Genomic DNA, 18,662 nt, shown 5'->3' on the forward strand with positions numbered 1-18,662 from the left:
CTGAACTGTAAGTATTTTTAGGCATTAGAAATTACCACTTCTCTCCTGCCCGAGAAGGGCTGTTAATGTCAAGATGACTAAGGACTCAATGAACAGATTTTAATATAGAGCATCACACTGATAGGAAATGCTGCTGCAAGCTTTCAAAGTGTTATTTCTAACTTTGTGCAAATAGGTGAGGGTTTTCAAAGGAATTTTGAATGGTTAAGAGCCCACATCATGGGGGCATTATCTGTCCCCAGGAGGCTCCTCTAAAAATCTCAGACACGGCATTTTGCATTAAGCCCAAAATATGTCAGTTTGCGAGCATATTCTGAGCCACTGTCAGTATAGAAGTTATGTAAATGCATTAAATTTGGACTAGCTATACTGCTGGGTCCCTATCCCACAGGATGAGGCTTTAACATAGAGAAGTCTACGGTGCTGCTGGGGTGGTGTTCCTGCTGTCTTGGGTTTTAGCTAGATTAGATCATGGGAGAGGGATGAGATTAGGCACCTTAAAGCAAGAGATCCCTTCCAGACTCATCCTGTTCAGCAGCAGGGTCTATTCAGACTGGCATAAACTGATTGTGAAACCAACCCCAGCGTCCCATGGAGAGGATAACAGGTTGAGAGCCTGCTGCACCTAGTTGAAGGTGAACACCGCTTTAGCCAGCCCATGAGTAGCAAACATGAGTTGACTTCTCAGCTGCTACATTTCACAGTATTGTTTTAAGCTAAAATCAGTGACAGGGAAGTTGTGGGATTTTAGAATTAGTAACTCCTCTGTAAAATTAAATCAAAAGCTATCCAAGCCAGTATCCCCAGTCCTAATGGGACATACGGAAAAGCTTTAAGCTGACAACATGCATCAGTCTTCACTGTACTTCACCATTCCATTAACTTTCAATTTGACCATCATTATCATTATTATTAGCAGCAGCTAAGCTTCATCAGTCTTATAGGAAAGATGTTGCCTGTGAGCAAGAGCTGGGGATTACTGCTCTACCCTCTAATCAGTAATTTTAGATTTGTTAGTTACATGTTTCCTCACTTCTAATAATGCAACTTAGATGTTGACTGATTCTTTTTTATTACTATTTTTTTATTTTTTATTAAGAAGACATACAGGAGGTGGAATCTTACTATCCAAATAATAATTTTGTATTTGAAGGGCAGAATTTAGCCAGGTAGCTGTTTTCAGCTGTATGAAAGAAGGAAGATCACTGTCACAGTGCTATCACTATGCTCAGCTGTTCATATAGCAAGCTTGGATTCTCCCAGAGGTCAGAGAGCAGTCCAAGAAATTTGAGAAAATGCTTTTGAAGTAACCAGCAGTGAATGTTAGTACAATGCCATGACTCTAGATTTTTTTTTTTTTTTTTTTTTGAGGAACTTCAACTTCACTGTCCATTTGAATTATTTTTCCTCTTCCCTTTCACCTGCCAAAAGAGAAGTATTTCTCACTAGTCAGCCCACTGTCAGGATAACGCCTCCAATGTTAATAAAGGAATAAAATGTAGAAAGCACATTTAATGGACATTAAATATTAAGCTATTATTCTTATGAGTTATTTCAATAATTAGCATCAGACTCCATGAAGGAACAAATATGTTCTGTGGAAAAAAAATAAAATTGGAGAGTCCGGTTTTTTCATGGATGTCTCCTGTGTCTTCTATCTACCAACTAGAGTAAACCCAGCTCCAGCTTCTCCCATGAAAACTCTTCCAGTTCTCTTCCTCTTGTCCATTAATTCCTGTTTCATACACTGCATCTAACTCTCTGTCTCTTCACCTCTGGTGAAGGCTGGTTGGAAGGGCTGGTTTTCCAGGGGCTGGTTGGGAGCTCTGCGTGTCCCAATTGGTCTGCCGAAAGATCAAACAGGACAGGATCTTGCATTCAGGGCTGCAGCCTTTTACTCAGCTGGGTGCTTATTACACCTGGCTTATTACATAGCTTCTGTTAGGAAACTCGGAGAAATTTACATCTTTGGGACTTGCACTCTGCTATCGTTTTTTTTCCTGAAAGTCCCCAGGATGTTCAAAATTGTTTGGAGGGATCTGACACAGATTGCATAAACATCCTTTCCTTAGGTAATCGGCCTAAAAATATCTGAAGTATATGATTATCTGAATTAAAAGAAGCGTGCTAGAAGCCTTTTAACTTATTTGGAAAGAACAGAAGAAAACTGTGGGTTTGCTGCATAGTTGGTTCTTTGAATGTTGTCTGTATGTGGGTAGCTAAGCCTTTATCAGTTTTAACTAGTAGATTTATTTTAAAACTAATTTACTGGCTCTTTTTTTAATTTCACTTCCCAGACAAGAAGAAATATGATGTAATTGTGATTGATCCACCATGGGAGAACAAATCCGTTAAAAGGAGTAACAGGTAAATTTTACAGTAAAATCAAACAAACTTTTGTACTGATGCAATCCAAAACCAATATACCTGTGAGACTGTAGCTTAAACTAGCAAATATTTTGGCATATGCCTACCTTCAAGTCTATGAAACATCTTGGGAATTTCACTGAAATGGGTCAGATACTTTGCCTACAAAATATTTGCAAGAGTAGATCTTAAATTACCTAACTAGTTAGAGAATGGTAGTCCTTGAGACTTACAAGGAAAGCCTGGAGTTAACTGTTTTGTAAGGCCCAGATCATACAGATATTAATTTAAAATTAATAGGGTTACTTTAGTGGGCATAAAGCTAGATAAATGTGCAAGTATTGCCAGGGCTGAGGTCCAATTTAGAAGTTTTAATTTTGTTGGTTGGGTTTTTTTTTGGTTGTGTGTTGTGGGGGTTTTTTTGGTTTGTTTTTTTTTTTTTTTTTATAATTTGAGCTGTAGTTTGAGCTTCAGTCTGATGGGTAGAAGAGAGAAAGTGATAATGCAGCAGTAAAATCCTTAAGTGCAATAGGAACTTTCTGAGTGCTGTAGTTTATGAAGTCATTAACTTAAAATTTTATGGGCTTCCTTCTCCACTGAGTAACATCAGGCTTATGCCAGTGGAGCTCTCTTGATTACCATTGAATTGTATCAGTGTGAAAGAAGGGCAGACAGGAAATATGGCCATACAACTTTCTTGCATAATGTCTACTGTAGCTTTTGCAGCTTGTTTTGAAGACGTAGATGGGTAGGTTTTACTTTGAAAGCCCTACAGAAACCTCTAGAAACCCAGAGTTAAACTCATTAAAGTGTCTGTCTTAACTGTGTAAGTTACTCAAAAGAAAACTGTATTTGTTCACAAGAATGAATTAGCCAGCAAGACCCCCTTTCCCTTACAAAATAAAGGCAAAAGGTGGAAGAGCTATCACTGTTGTTAGTTACCTTGCTGATGACTAATATTTGTTAAGCATTTCACACCTTGGGTTGTGAATCTTGTTTTCTTTGGTATTTCGGATTTTAGCCTTATTTCCCAATTTTCACTGTTGTTCTCACTGTTGCATCGTATAGGGATCCCAGGTACCCAGACAGTGGCTGTTGATTCCAGTAGACAGTGTGCCAATGTTTTTGATGCTGCACTGTGTAGGTTCCATGAATTGCAACTCACTAATAGGGTAGAATAGCATCATGAGCAAAGTGGTAGAATAGAACAGAATCTGGAAAGCATACTGTATTGACCGATGTAGCGTACAGTTAGCTCAAAAATGTACGGAACTGTTCTGAATAACATAGAGAACTTTTACCATGAATGATAATTTAAAAATAATGAATAGCTTCTGCAAATAATTGGAGAAATGATTACTTTCTTATGACCTTTTAACTTGCCAGTCAAATTAGTGTTGCCCTCACACTTTACATGACTCACTTGTCATTTTCATTCGGAAGAGAGATTGCTTATTATGAAAAGTGGATAATGTTACATTGACTAAAGAGCTACTTTTGACTAGATAGCTTTGTTCTGGCGTAAAGATGAGAGTATTGAACTACATATGATAGTTCTTAAATTAAACATGGGCTTTTAGACTTCTTCAGGATCACAACTCATAATACTTTCTTTGGGGGAATAGTAGAAATACCTAGTTAAAGGTTCTGCTCAGTAAAACTTAAGTATGTATGCTAATGATTTTATATCAGAATCCATCAAATTTGGCCACTGGATGTCAGTCTTGATCCATTTTTTTGACTTGTGTTCTCAGGAGATAATTCTTGAAACATCTTGGCTGTATAATTTCTTTATCCATTTGTGTTGCTTTGCAATTTTTATATTTGGTATATGCTAACTTGCTTTCTCACTGTATTGGCATATAGATACAGCCACTTGTCTTCAGGGCAAATCAAGCAGATTCCCGTACCAGCACTAGCTGCTCCAAATTGTCTTGTAGTCACGTGGGTGACTAATAGACAGAAGCACTTACGTTTTGTTAAGGATGAACTTTATCCTCATTGGTCTGTGAAAACACTTGCTGAGTGGCACTGGGTAAAAGTAAGTTCTCAATTTGTTTTGTTGCTTTCTTGGAGACTGAGAGGGCTTGCACTGTGACACTTTATATTCTTACAGTTTTTCTATTTACTACCATGTGCATTTGTGTTTGAAATATATGGTATCATCAGTGTCTTCCTTTTTATCAAAGCAAATGTCTTGGAAAAAAATGGCGATGAAAATCTTCCACTGTGTATTTTTAATTCCTTTGTGTCAGATTACAAGAGCTGGAGAATTTGTATTGCCTTTGGATTCTTTACACAAAAAGCCCTATGAAGTTCTTGTATTGGGGAGAGTTCAAGGAGATGTAAAGGAAGCCTTAAGGTATGCCATGATATTTATGGTAAATGTCTTTTCTGAAGCTGCTAGGATTCTCTTTGTGTATATCACTTGTTCATAATAGAGTATAATGTCCCAAAATATTCTCTTGGCGTCATCTTTTGGCTGATTGTGGACCTAAAAATAGTCTTTATTGGATTTGGGATAAGGGAGTGCTTTAGTGAGATTAAAGGATGGAAATCTTTGTCTTCTCGTTTTTATCTGTCTGTGTTGGGAAACTGTCTCAGATAAAAGCCTCATGGACTGGGATTCCTTTGCTGACAGGTTCTCCTGGACCATGAGTCCTTGGCACAGGCTGATGCCGTTTTGAGGATGTTGGTTTTCTACACATGAAAACATACAGGACTACATTGTTTGTTCTCAGTGGCTTTGTATGGCTAGTGTTAACCACGTTTTGTCAAAAGCCTCAGTGATTTCATAAATTGTCCTTTTATATATTATGGCTGAGCAACTTTTAACTTCCCTTAGACTTATCTGAAGTTTGACTGTGAATGAATGTTCTGTGTGTCGGCTCCCATCTAAAGTAGCTCTGTGAGAGCTGCAGCATCACATTTGGTGGTATTCATTCTCATACTTTTTGTTCTGATTTATACAACAGGAAATCTGAAGATGTACTTCCAATTCCAGAACATAAGTTAATTGTCAGCATACCCTGCAGTCTGCATTCACATAAACCCCCTCTTACTGGTACGTTTTGTTGCGTAATGTTTCTGTGGGGCATTGGACTTGGATACCTGAAAGTATGTGCCTAGAATGTGATACCTTTTGTGTATGAAGTGCATGAATTTCCTGTATGCCAACCAATTTTGCTCAACAGGACTTGTGGTTCCTCAACATTTCTAAAAATGTTGTCAGTCATCTAAGTCTTGGTCTCTAAAAATGAATATGAAAAGTAGAACTTCAAGCATTATTGTGTGAATGCTTTGGGTAGGCATGTAAAAAAAGTTGCATTTTTTTAAATTTGTTTTTTAAATGCTGCAGGAACAGTTTACAGGTGCTGTATGTATGAAGTTATGCCAAATGACCTACAGTACCTTGCAGGGGGCAGAACTTTGGGAATATATAAACAAAATAGGGTATCTTCTACTTAGTTAATAAAAGGAGAAATCTCTTTATTACATCATCCCGAAATAAATGTTTTTATTTTTGCATGAGGTGCTTATACACCTGAGGTACAGTTGTGCCTTTAAATCCAAAAACTTAATTATTTTAAAACTGTTGACAGTAGGCAACAAACAAGGCATGCCCTGCTTATTTCCAAGGAGATGTATTTAATTTACTGAAATTGATGCAGTAACTCCAGCCAGCCAGTTAATGTGGGTATGAATTCAACTCTTCAGAGTTTAGTCCAAAGATTTGAAGATTTCTGTGTGATGTGTTACCTTTTGTACAGTGTTCTGGAGCGCTCTTACTTTGATTAATTTTATCAATAGAAAGTTGTACTTCTTTCATCATTATAGCACCTGAGTGCCTTACAATGCTATGGTAAGGAACATATTTAATACCTCTTACAAAAATGGTTTCATCCTCCCCCAAGGGGAAAACTAATGATGAATCTGCAAATATTTCAGGTGTACATGGTGCTATGTAATGACATCGGAAAAGGCAGGTAGAAGAAATGCATAATGCTGTTGGAAGGGAGAGGCATCACACTTTGCTTCACTGACATGCTTTCCTTTTTCTGTTCTCAAGAAACACAACAACTTTAGGAAGCTGATCTGGACAGCTGTTATACGTTCAAGGAGGCTCTAAAATTTGTATTTTGGCCTTGTATTTATGAAATTAACATACATATATATATACCAGTTTAGAAACTAGTAGAAAACACATACTTTGGTTAGCTAAAAATAAAAAAAGGGCAATTCTAGGAGGATCTTTTTGCAGTTCTGAAGCCACATCTTTAAGAATTAGGGCTACAACAGGAAGTATGCATGTTGGTTTAAGGTAATGAATGGTAGAGTAGTGATCTGTGAGGCAGCCACCTAGGGCCTCTTCAGAAAACCAATACTTAGCAGCACACTCAGACACAAACAGGAAACTTGTGAGGTATCCAGGGGTGCAAACCAGCAGTTTGCACATATTGTAGAGAATTCTAGTGCCAGAATGGTCCTCAGAACAATTATTTTGTAGGGCAGAATCTAGAAACCATATTGGGGTATCCTTTATAAATGATCATCCTGAATGGGCTTTGAAAGCAATTGTCTGTACTAATTTATATATTTCCTGAGTCTTTACTTGAATGCTGGGATTTGATACCATTGTATAGCATTTATGTTTCTATTTGAAAAATTAATTTGCTGTTGAGCACTATCAGTAATTTACAAGGTTTTTATAAAAAAATCCATGTGCATCCTACAGTTTTGGCAGCTCCATTCAGAACGTGGTTATGGAATGAAAAAGTAGACTGTAAGACAAAAGCTAATTGCTGATGCTTTGACTTCAGTCTTGTAAAAGGGTATTGCTTTCATGACTGGACAATATTCTAGAGTGGCCAGTAGAGAGCAGCTGAGCTACATCCTAGGGTGGTTCAAGAAATTCAAACAGAAGCAGAGATTTGGCAATGGAGGAGAAGGACGCTTGATGAGTCACACGCATTCTTTATGCTTTGTTTAAGTAGTAACAAAGCCAAAAATATTAGTATTTACTGATGCTGTCTGGTACTTCATTTCTTATTACTACTATAAAGGCTGTATGTTGGTACATATGTAGCCACTTAATGACTGATTATAACAGTTTATCTCTCTGGGGGAAGAGGAAGATGTAAATTAAAGTAAGCCATCAAAAAGAGATGTTTGGGTTCCTACAGTGCATTTAACCATGAAATTGTGACTGTAGGGGTTTTTGGTGATGCATGTGCTGTGTTCAATGCTTACAGCTTTAATATGTCACTGTAAATGTACTTAAGCTTCTTTATGCAAATGCGTTAAAATGAAATTTTATTACTCCTGGGTTTGATTCAAATAACAACAGGTTTTCTTCCTGATTCAATTCAATGTTGCTCTTAGAAGACATAGAAGGTATTCTGTTACACAGATGATGTGAAGTAATGTAGAACTTCAAACACCTTTTTTCCTTTTCCTGTTTTATAGAATCTTCTTGTTATAGCCATTTCTCCTCCAGTTTTTAAGTATGTACATTTTTTGTTAGAAAATAATATTGTCATATAGGAGTATGCCTAACAACATTGGAATTAATTCTTGGCTGTGTTCCAGATGCTTTGCATAGTTCCAGCAGAAGAGTGCAGTGGGAAATATCGGGAACTTCTTCCTCCTGTAGCAACCCTAGCTTATTAGGCCTTGCAATAAAAGTGTTCTTGGAAATAAAAGAAGTAAATATCATCTTGCTTCCTTATGCACTTTTGACCCCTTACTGTTAGACAGATTGATAGGTGGTGCATCAACATCTAGGTTTAACTTGAGGCTCAGGGAAGATGCAGAGATGTAAAGCCATCTTTGTGCTGAGTTTCAGATCTCTTTCTGGTCCTACTCTGTTCAGGGATTAGACAAACTGGGCAATAAGGACCTCTACATTGCAAACTCTTTTGAAAGGTTACTGTGAAACGAGTTCAGTCATGTACTTTGTCCTTTGAATGGCTCACAGATCAGACAGTGAAAAGCTGACAGTCATTTTCACTTTATGTATGCCATTTGCCATGCAGAACTTGCTATTTAGGTAATGAAAGTTCAAATTATAAGGGAAACTGTTGCTTGTTTCAAAGATTATTCCTCCTTTTGCTTATTTAAACATTTTTAGCAGCATGTATCTTCAGTACATGTTTGGGATTAAGAGTAGGCAGGTATGGCAGGTATCCTGCCTGACTGCTGGGCCGTGCTTCATAAGGAAGTGGCTTTTCTGGAAGACCGATGTTGTATCTACCAACCGGCTTTGTGCTAGCTTCGTGTGTCCTAGCGCATTAGACGCCCAAGTTTAGGTGCCTGAGTTGCTGTCATAGTGTTTGACACATGCAAGTTATAAAGAATAATCTATTTATCATCTGTTTAAGATGCTTACTGTCAGTGGTTATCTGTAAGTGGATAGAAGTAATAGTGTGTTTTGGTTTTTTTAAATCTATTCCTGTGCTAGAAAAACTTAAATGTTAAGTTTTCTACTGATGTAGACCCTCTAACCTGTTTTCAGAGGACAAAAACTCCAGAGTTTGCTTAAGGGCTGCAAGTCAGATCCATGTGTGTTAGAATAGCTTTCTGGTGATATAAAAGCCTAACAAAGCAGCTATAATTTGTAACTTGAACACTGACTTTTCCTATTTTAAGGAAACCTGTGTAATGAGATTTTATGCCAACAAAACACAGCCACATTATTGCCCTCTTGATATGGTAATTTCCATTGTGATGCAAGTTACTGCCTGATGTGATTATGTAAATACCTACAACCTAGCAATGAAAAATCATACTATAATGGGATCTGGAATTATATGCAATCTCTGTTTTTAAAAAAAAAAAACTTCTGACTTTAAAAAAAGCCCCTCTCTGGCAGCAGGAGAGGGGGAGATTCCTGGGACTTCCTTTTTCAATTCTGTAACCAAATCGATCAAAAAATTGGCACAAGCTTCCTGCTTCTGCTGAACTGACCTGTTTCTTGGCTACCTCTTTTTTGCTTTCTGGTGAACTAATCTTTAAGGTTGGTTGAATCTCCTAAGTGTACTTTTGAAATTTGTTCTCTTAGGATTGGAAGTTTTGGGTGCTTAGTAAAACTGCTTTTGATTACTGGACTTAGTGCTGTGATGATATTTTTAATCTATACATTTTAAGAACAAATGTCAACGTTACAAATGTGCTTGTAATTAATTTTGTCACCTACATAATTGCTTCCTCTATTTAAAAGCCCATATAAAGCACAAAATGGTTCTATTTTGTTTTTATATGGGGGGGGGAAAGTCATATAAAGCCTGACTCTGCAGTAAGCTCTGCATGATCTTATGCCCATTTGGATTAAAAAAAATACCCTACAGATGTCAGGATCTGCTCACAGAGAGCTCATTGAAAGCTTTGGAGCTTTGCTTTCCACAGTGTCCTCCTTCTCTGCTGTGGAAAAAGTGCAACCTCCTGCAACATCGGCTTTCTTAGAGATCAAGAGAATAGATTTTTGGAAGACCTTTGTTAAAGTCATAGAATGATTTGGGTTGGAAGGGACCTTTAAAGGCCATCTAGTCCAACCCCCCCTGCAGTGAGCAGGGACACCTTCAACCAGATCAGGTTGCTCAGAGCCCCGTCCAACCTGACCTTGAATGTTTCCAGGGATGGGGCCTCCACTACCTCTCTGGGCAACCTGTCCAAATGTTTCACCACCCTCATTATAAATAATTTATTCCTTATATCCAGTCTAAAACTACCCTCCTTTAGTTTAAAACCATTATCCCTTGTCCTATTGCAGCAGGCCCTGCTAAAAAGTTTGTCACCATCTTTCCTACAGGCCCCCTTTAAGTACTGAAAGGCCGCAGTCGGGTCTCCACGCAACCTTCTCTTCTCCAGGCTGAACATAGAATCGTAGAATCTCTTTGGTTGGAAAAGACCTTTAAGATCATCGAGTCCAACCTTTAACCTAACCCTGCCATCCCACCACTGAACAACCCCAACTCTCTCAGCCTGTCCTCGTAGGAGAGGTGCTCCAGCCCTCGGATCGTGTTGGCAGCAACCTGTGCACAAGAAAGCCTTAGCTAAATAGAGCATGGAAAAAGAACAATACATTTTACCACTTTTTTTTTAATATGGTGGGTTTACAAAATGGTATAAAAGCAGGTACTTGTAAGAGGTGTCTAATTAGATGAACTCCCATGACACCAAATGGCAATGTTCAGTGCAGCAAGTTTTCTGTCAGAATGTACATTTTCCTCTAAACCTCCCAGACTTTTCTCTGCAAATGTTAGATTTGTTTAAACATTTTAGCTTGCCTCTAAAAGAAGCAGGGTTTTAGAATAAGATTCCTGCTTGTAGCAGTATTTTTTATATTAAAACCTGCCTCAATTCATGATAACCCATCTGAGACATTCATCTGACATTTGTTAAAGATTGGAGGAAGGAGAATAGATCTATATGCCATGCCAAAATACAAGAAAGTCTGGAAACACCCATTACAAAATATTTATGAAAAAGTTTTGATCGTGTAGGTAGGAAATGCATCTGGGGTTGGTTAACACTCCCGAGAAAGTGAAGTGGATGCTCATCTTTCTGCAACAGGAGCAATCCATGACAAGATCAGCTGGGGTCTCACACAGGGAGTCTGTGACTGGCAAACTTGATGCAGAAAGTCAGAACTTGGATTGCATCAAAAAAAAAAAAAGCATTCCTCTCATACTTGGATGTAAGCTTATTATTCCTCTCATACTTGGATGTATGCTTATTAAATGTATTTTTGCTTTCTGCAATGATCATATCTGAAGAGACTGAGTCAAGTGACATAATGTTGGATTTATGAGCTGTATTTTCAAGCTACAGAAATTCAGAAACCACTGATCAAAAATGACCAAGGTATCCTTTGGAAAAGGAAATGGTTTCATAGTTTTCTTATTTTGTCCTCAGTAACAAAAATAAAAACTTCACACATAATTTTTAGTATAGATGTGTTTTTCAGTCTTTCTGCCTCCTTTGTGTTGGTCCTCCTTAAACCTTTGCTTTTCTCATGCATATTTTTATGTGTAATATAGATTTGTTGCTATTTCCTGAAACCTAGTTGAGAATTTGGTTTTCCCAGCCACAGAGTAAATGGCTCTGTATGAAAAGTAACACGTTTAACAATAAACTGCTTGCAATAATACTTCTCAGGCAAAATGCAAGACCTTCTTTTTGTCACTCCCAAGAATACCAGTCATAATCAGTGACACAACTGATGTTAATGACAGGCATCTATTGATTTGGATTTAAGCAGTAAAAATGCCCAACTGTAGAAGAAATTTGAGATTTATGTTGCTGAATGGAAGAACACAGTTACAGAAGTATTTCTTCAGTTGCCAAATTGGTATTAGGGAAAAAGAAGTCCCCTATTTTTACAGCCCTTCTAGTGCTATGCTTATTTAACTGGTATTTCTTATTTTACTTTTTAACAGTTGTCATAAAAAAAAAAAGCTTTTATCCCCTTTAAGATGCAGAGGAAAAGAGTGTGATCTTAATTAAGGAAAGGTTTTATTTATTTATTTATTTTTAGAAATGTTGCCCCTGTGCCATAGGAGCTAAAGGAGTCTTTAGGAGGCGTTTGGTTGATATTAGTGAAAAATTCAGAACTCATCTATGTAGAGGCTGAAATAAATCCTCATTCCCTTTCTCTAAATGAAAACCAATAAATCAAGGCTATTGAAGGCCTTGACAGTATTGTTCAGAATCTCAAGGGTACTTATTTAAAATGACTTTCTCACTATAAATAGTCCAGCTGTTTGATGAAACCCCTGAAATTAATTTGCTGTCTCTCCCTTTTTTAATGAAACACTCAGTTTTTCATCCACTAGCAGCACAGGGGAGGTTTTATCTGTTTACTGTTGTTATTTGTACCTTTGCCACTATTGTTATCTTCCTTTTTTTTGTCTTGCACAGCAGTTTTGGCAGAGTTTATCAAGCCAGATGTGGAATGCTTGGAGTTGTTTGCTCGCAACCTACAGCCTGGCTGGACCAGCTGGGGAAACGAGGTTTTGAAGTTTCAGCACATTGATTTTTTTCACTCTTCTGCAGAATGAAAACTGAGTTGGGTCTTGTAGCTTAATTCTGAAATTCCGCAACTTCCCAGCAGGCTCTGGGACTTGCCTTTATTACTGATGGTGCTCAGAAGGTAACAGAAACTAAACCAATTGCACTTCAGTTAAAGTTCTTGAAGTGACAGGATTATTAGTTTAATGGTATCTCCATTTGTACAAGCTTGTCCTTTTTTTGATGATCTTGGGATATTTAAATATTGATGCTAGAGGGTAAGTCCATCCCTGCTTTTTTTCAAACCTCAAGAAAAGAAATTTTAAAGTATTCTCACTGCAACTATCAAATCTGAGCATCATAAGTGCTACGGTTGCACTCGTAATGTATTATTTTTAAAGAGTGGTAATGTATTCTTTTTGAAGAGTGGCAATGGAAGTAAACACTTCTGAATTACACGTTTCCTTAAGATTGTTTGTTGCAAAACAGTGGATTTTGAACTAAAATAATTATGAAGGCAGTGTATCCTCCTACATGTTTGTATCTGCCTGTCTGCCTCAGAGGAAATAAAAGGAGCGGTGCTTGTGTTGCAAATGAATTGTTGACTGACCACATTCTATGTAGAATTACACTTTTAAAATAGCAAAATCCCTATTTCTCTATGTGGTATTCATTCTTGAATACATTGTAAATTGTCAGTTTCAGCATCTTACAAATCTGCATATGAAGCTGTTAGATTTAACTGAAATTTTAACAGATTATAAGTATCTTAAAAATTCTTTTTCCTTATGTTCTTGGAACTTTAAAAAGCCATGCCAATGAGCTGTATCTTTCAGCTAGCATAAAAATGATTTGTTTTTTTTTTTTTTTTTTTTTTAGAACAGTACACTTTGTGTGTCCTTTGCTGCCCTTAGATTTGCTTTGAAAAGTAAAAAAAAGGAGACTTAATGAAGCCTCTGCCACTTACTCATTTTCACCAGTAGAAGCAGAGCTTCTGGACGAGCTGATTCTCCTGATGGCAAGCTCCTGAGTTCTGTTTATAATTGGGAAAAAAATGCATTGCATACCTTCTTAACATTCATTCCCCTTTTGGTACTCTGATGAGCTGTGAAGGTTTTAAAATGAAACTTAAAATGTTAGCAGATTATTTTTTAATAACTTTGTAATAAAAATTAAAATAAAAACTTGTCAGTGTCTTATTTGCAGACCCAGTTCCTATATTACTGTTCAATTTCATGTTTTGCCTATTGGAGCAGTGGTGTTATCAAAACAAGGAAAATGCTTTTTTCCTTTTTCTTTTTTTTTCCCCCCACTAACAGTTACGCATATACTCAAAATAAGTAAATAATATAACAGTGAAGGTAGTTACCAGGCAAAATACTTCTTGCTGCAATATTTTATTTAGCCTACCTCTTAAGCTGTCGGGACATGAGCCACCTCACCTACAACTGTAAGGGATGAGAAGGTTCTTTACTTGCTTTCAGTTTTGCAAGGCATTCCCTACCTGGAACTTCTAAGTTCCCAGGCAGAATTCCTCTGCTCTCCCAAGAAGGTCTCCTCCAGTACTAAATGAGCGTATGAGACTCAAGTAGGGAATAAATCGTAACTGCTGCATGTCTCATTTTCCCTTTGTACTCTATGAAACAGCACAAGAAATGATGATATTGTCTGTTCTGCATCCACTGCTATGACTGGCTCTAGATTATCTTTTAATTGCAAATAGAGGAATGGAATGAACAATCTTAGCGATCTGGAAACCACTTTGCTCCTTTGAGGTAAGCAGCAGAACCCTTCTAAGGCAATGACCTTCTTCAAGCTGCTTAAGAATTGATGACCTATTTAATCTGTCTTTTTCTGTGGAGTCCCTTTGCAAGTCGCAGCCTTCTGGCCCTCCCTCTGCTCTCTGAGCTGCTGCGCTGAGAAGCTGAGCAGCTAATTCCAGCAGCTGGGAATCCAGCCTCCTTGAGTGTGGTTTGTATGTAGAGGGCAGGAGCAGGCAGGCTGTAAGCTTCTCAGTCTGGAAATGGAGTTGAAGATTGGAATCTAAATACTACCTGATCCTGTCATGGTTACAAAGTTGTGCCTTGGACAGCCGTTTGTCCTGCTGCTTTTCCAGCGCACTGGCTACGAAGAAAGCCTTGTGAATATGACAGAAGTGGTGTTCTTCATCTGCAGCCAACCTGAAACTATTGGGTTTTCTCAGGAGGAGGTTCAATATGTCTCAGTTTGTTGCTAAGTCAGAAATCTCATGGTGGTATTAACAGCTGATTGTTTCAGGGTCATTTTTAAAACGTAATTATTGGCCTGTTATGCTTAATTAATAATTTAAATAGCTTACACTTTTCTAGCTGTCCAAAATCCCAGCTGTCCCCAACCAGCCATCAGATCCTTCAGCGTCAGTCAGATGGTTCCTCTGAGGCAGAATCAACCGTACTGAAAAATCAGTGATGAGTGAAACCAGCTAATATAAAAGGACAACTTAAGATCCAATTTCCTTTTGTGAAAGAATAGTATTATCTACATCAATTGCTCTATATTACTTTGGTGTTGGAAAGATGCCCTCTGTTGTGTCAAGCCTTGTGTAAAAAAGGAAACCTGCTCGGAAGATTTTACACACTCAGTAAGAAATGAAAGAACATGGAGAGAAGATAAGGTTGGAGGAATACAGGATGGTAATGAGAAGTTGAGGTGAATATGGTAAGTAGCAGCCTAGGTATTATGCACATCTTCAGCGTTCCTAAGAAATTACAGGTTTCTCCCCCCCCCCCCCCCCCCCCTTTTTTTAAAGAGATTTTCTGCTTTTCTATTTTGGTATGTTAAAATCCACACATTCCAAGGAAAAATTGGTGAAGTGTGTATTTTACTAACAACATTGACAAAAGAGGTTTGGGTTTTTTTAGTTCTAAATTCTTTGTTTGGCCATTTGGTGAAACGAGAACAGTGATTGCTCAAGAATTTTTGGAAAGTACTTTATTTGGTACATCGGCTGTTATTTTAGCCAGACAATGATATAAAAATTCTTTGGCTAGGTATTCTCCACTACTTAAGGCCTTTTAAAGTTATGTCTTTCTTACTGCAAAAAAATCTCTGTTCATAAAGCAATAAGAAGTAATTTTAAGCTGCTCCTATATGTAGAGTACATCGTGTCATAATCAAACTTACTTTTATGAAGCTTCAGGTTTGAGTATGATTTTGAAATGTCAAATTAGCATATGACCTTTACTTGTATTTTTAAACTTTTATAAAGTAAAAAGAATTATACCAGTAAGATGTTTTTGGAATAGTGATTGCTAGGCACGAACTCCTGTGGAAACAAGAAAGTTTCTTTTGCAAGATTAAACATTATTAAAAAAGTGAAGTAAGTGAGCAGCTCTTACCTCTCTATAGGATTCAGCTCAGGTAGGTGCCAGCAGCAATGAAGACCTGGCTTTGAAAATCAATTTCTAAACTGTATAGACAACGACAACAGGAGGAAAATGCTACTATGCCTTGAGAACTGTGTTCATTAACCTCAACATACCATTTAAGACTTGCCTACTGCTTATTTGGGGTTGAACACAACAGTAAGGGAATGGAAGATGTCTGGAGAATAGCCAAGGAATGAGGTTTGTTCAAGTTTCTGAAAGAAGTCTTGTGGTGTCCCAGCTGGCAGGTATTTTTGGAATGGTCTGGCAGTCTAGCGGAGCTTGCTTCACTTAACAACTTTTGCTACGGTAACGTGTTTGGGTTGTAATGACCAGGAGTGTCCTTGTGCGGCCTCACATTGCTATCCCATGCTCTGCAGCGCCTACCTGGATGGGGATTGCTCTTTGTAGAGGGCATGGCCATGGAAAGGAGCTGCTACTTCATAAAGGCAATGTCTAAACTGCAAGACCTGAAAAATGCTTCTCTGATCTAGCTGTGTGTCCTGACTCCATAGGAAGGACTCCCAGGATCAGGAGGAGCCCCGCTGTACTTTGGTCAGGGCTGGCACTGGTAGAAGAGGGGCACGCTGCGACCTAGCGTGAATCAAGGGCTCTGCTGTTCCAGCAAACACCACTGTATAATCCCTTCCGCAGAATGACGAGGTATTTTCCACTAGTGGTGGTACTTGAATGCAGATGTTATTTCAAAAATAGTGGGAAGTTAGAAAAAAAAAACAGGAAGAGCAACTAGTGGGTGTAGATAAAACCTCTAACCACAGAACTGAGGCATGGCAAAGCCACTAACCATAACGAGTCTTGCTTATGGACAAAATCTGCTTTGTTGCATTGGCAAAGCTTGAGCCTGCAGTTGTTAAACAGTTAAAAATCACCATGGCGGGAGGGGTGAGTAGGGATTTTGTTGGTCAGAAGCAACTTGCATGGACCAGTCTAACTAGAGACCTTTGGGAGAGGATGGTCCTGCAAGACAGCCTTCCTAAATTGGGTCTTACATGTTGTTCCCAAGGAGAGAAGGGAGTTTCATACAGAACAGTATGATGGAAATCTTCTCGCCCAGAAAGCTGTTTCTATGGCTCAGCCACAAGTGCTCTTTGCTGCTGGAGAAGGCATCTTGGGTAACCCGAACTAAATGGTGGTCACCTGGGAAGGGAACAGGTACAATCCTGTTTGTGGTCAGATGTGGGAGGGCACGACAAGAGATGCTAAGTCCATGGCCTGGTTTGAGAGAAGAGCATTTGTAAGGCTGTGATCAGACAGCACTGGGAGGGTGACTGGTCTGCCATTATTTCGTAGAGAGAATTGCGGGTGTGTGTATTTGTGCATACATGCAAAGCTGGTGGGTTGGAGTAGTGTGAATCAGGGGTATGCTGTCTTTTGAATAACAACCAGAGCTGTGCACTGCTAGAAATGTAATACCTTTGCATTTTTACTTGTCAGTGCCCTAATGTTACTAGTTTATGGGGAAAACCTACTTTTTATATGGTTAGAGATGCCCTAATAATGCACATGGTTTAAAAGCTTGCCAGGGGACTGAGGCCTGAAATGCTTGGGGTTTCCAGGCATCCTTTCTTGAAAGCACTCTGGCTGCTAAACAGCAGGCTGTCCTCCTCAGTGGTCCTGCCTTGCAGCTTTTTAGCTCCCTATCAGTCCTATGAGAGAGAATTTCTATGACTTGTTTCAGAACATTTATATATTTTAGTTAGTAATTTGCCATTTACTTACGACAAAGTAAGTCTGACTACCCATACGCTCTGGTTCTTGCTGTTTATTCTTCATTTCTCCTTTTCCATCTTCTGTTTCCCAACTGATTTGCTTCAATCAAACATCCCTTTACACAGCAGTAACTTTATTTTGTTACATCAGTCTCATTGGTGTTATTGGAATTGCCTTGGATTTCATGCAACAGTTGAGAAGGCTTGGCCATAAAACGATGCGGTTTAGGAAAACCCAATTGAATTGATTCGTCACCTGTTTGCACAAACAACTGGACATAACAGAGTGTAGTGTGGAGTTGGAAACAAGTAGCTGGAGGCGAGAGAAGAAAGAGGGGCTGCTTAGTAAACGCAAGCAACAGCGTCATTGAATGTGCAACCGCAGCCATCCTGAGGCATCTGATGTACCTCGTGGCCACACTCTTGGAGTCGAGGATTTGAAATTGTGGCAATAGCGAAATTGGCTGCTGTCAAAAGGACATAAAAATGTGTAAGCCACGTGAGAGAAAGGTGTGATTTCTCCGTCAATCCCTGTGTTGCCTAATTTGTAGGAATGAGGATAGAAAAGGATCAACAGTAAATAAGGTAAACAGAACAACAGTACTGTAGCAGGATTGTTTTCCACACCTGGAATTTTATTTATTGGTTTTCTGGTGCTACCTGTTTGATAATAAAAGAACAAAGCAAGGCCTCATTTGATGACCCTAATGGAAATGATAACCCTGCCTCTGAATATAGGTGACATTTTTCAGATCATCTAGGGAGATAGTATTCATGGTTAGCATACTACTAATAAAATGCTATGAAGGCAAATATTTGAATATGATTTTTTTCCCCTAACATTCAATATGCAGTGGCATGTCTTCTTTTTTCCCCTGTCAGTAAGTAAATTCTCTTAAAATAGCAGTATTGCTTATCACTAGTTGGAATATCAGGCACCCTTATTCAGTTTTCCTTTTCTTTTGTAAAAACCAAACGACATCTTCTGCTGAGGGTGCGGGAGGTCAGACATTCTTGTTTTGTCTGTAACATTCCCCCTATTTGCCTCAGATTAAATCTTGTGGAGCTGACAGTCCTGTAGGCACCTGTAACTGGTGGGATATTCCTCACCTTGCCCTGTCTTAGACCTCCTATTTTTTCCATTCTCTTTCCT

General features: G+C 38.4%; 1 protein-coding gene across 1 annotated transcript in view; it reads left to right on the top strand.

Moving 5' to 3' along the window:
- METTL4 (methyltransferase like 4) overlaps positions 1 to 13,512 on the top strand; it is an 18,870-nt gene extending 5,358 nt beyond the window's left edge. Inside the window, 6 exon segments of the mRNA XM_035903009.1 lie at positions 2,288 to 2,367; positions 4,234 to 4,408; positions 4,623 to 4,729; positions 5,343 to 5,431; positions 12,286 to 12,401; positions 12,403 to 13,512. Coding sequence (XP_035758902.1) covers positions 2,288 to 2,367; positions 4,234 to 4,408; positions 4,623 to 4,729; positions 5,343 to 5,431; positions 12,286 to 12,401; positions 12,403 to 12,432 — 597 coding nt within the window. The 3' untranslated portion in view covers positions 12,433 to 13,512.
- Positions 13,513 to 18,662: the final 5,150 nt, after the last annotated feature.

Source organism: Egretta garzetta, unplaced genomic scaffold, assembly GCF_000687185.1.
Source record: "Egretta garzetta isolate BGI_Z169 unplaced genomic scaffold, ASM68718v1 scaffold229, whole genome shotgun sequence".
In the NCBI taxonomy this organism is placed as follows: domain Eukaryota; kingdom Metazoa; phylum Chordata; class Aves; order Pelecaniformes; family Ardeidae; genus Egretta; species Egretta garzetta.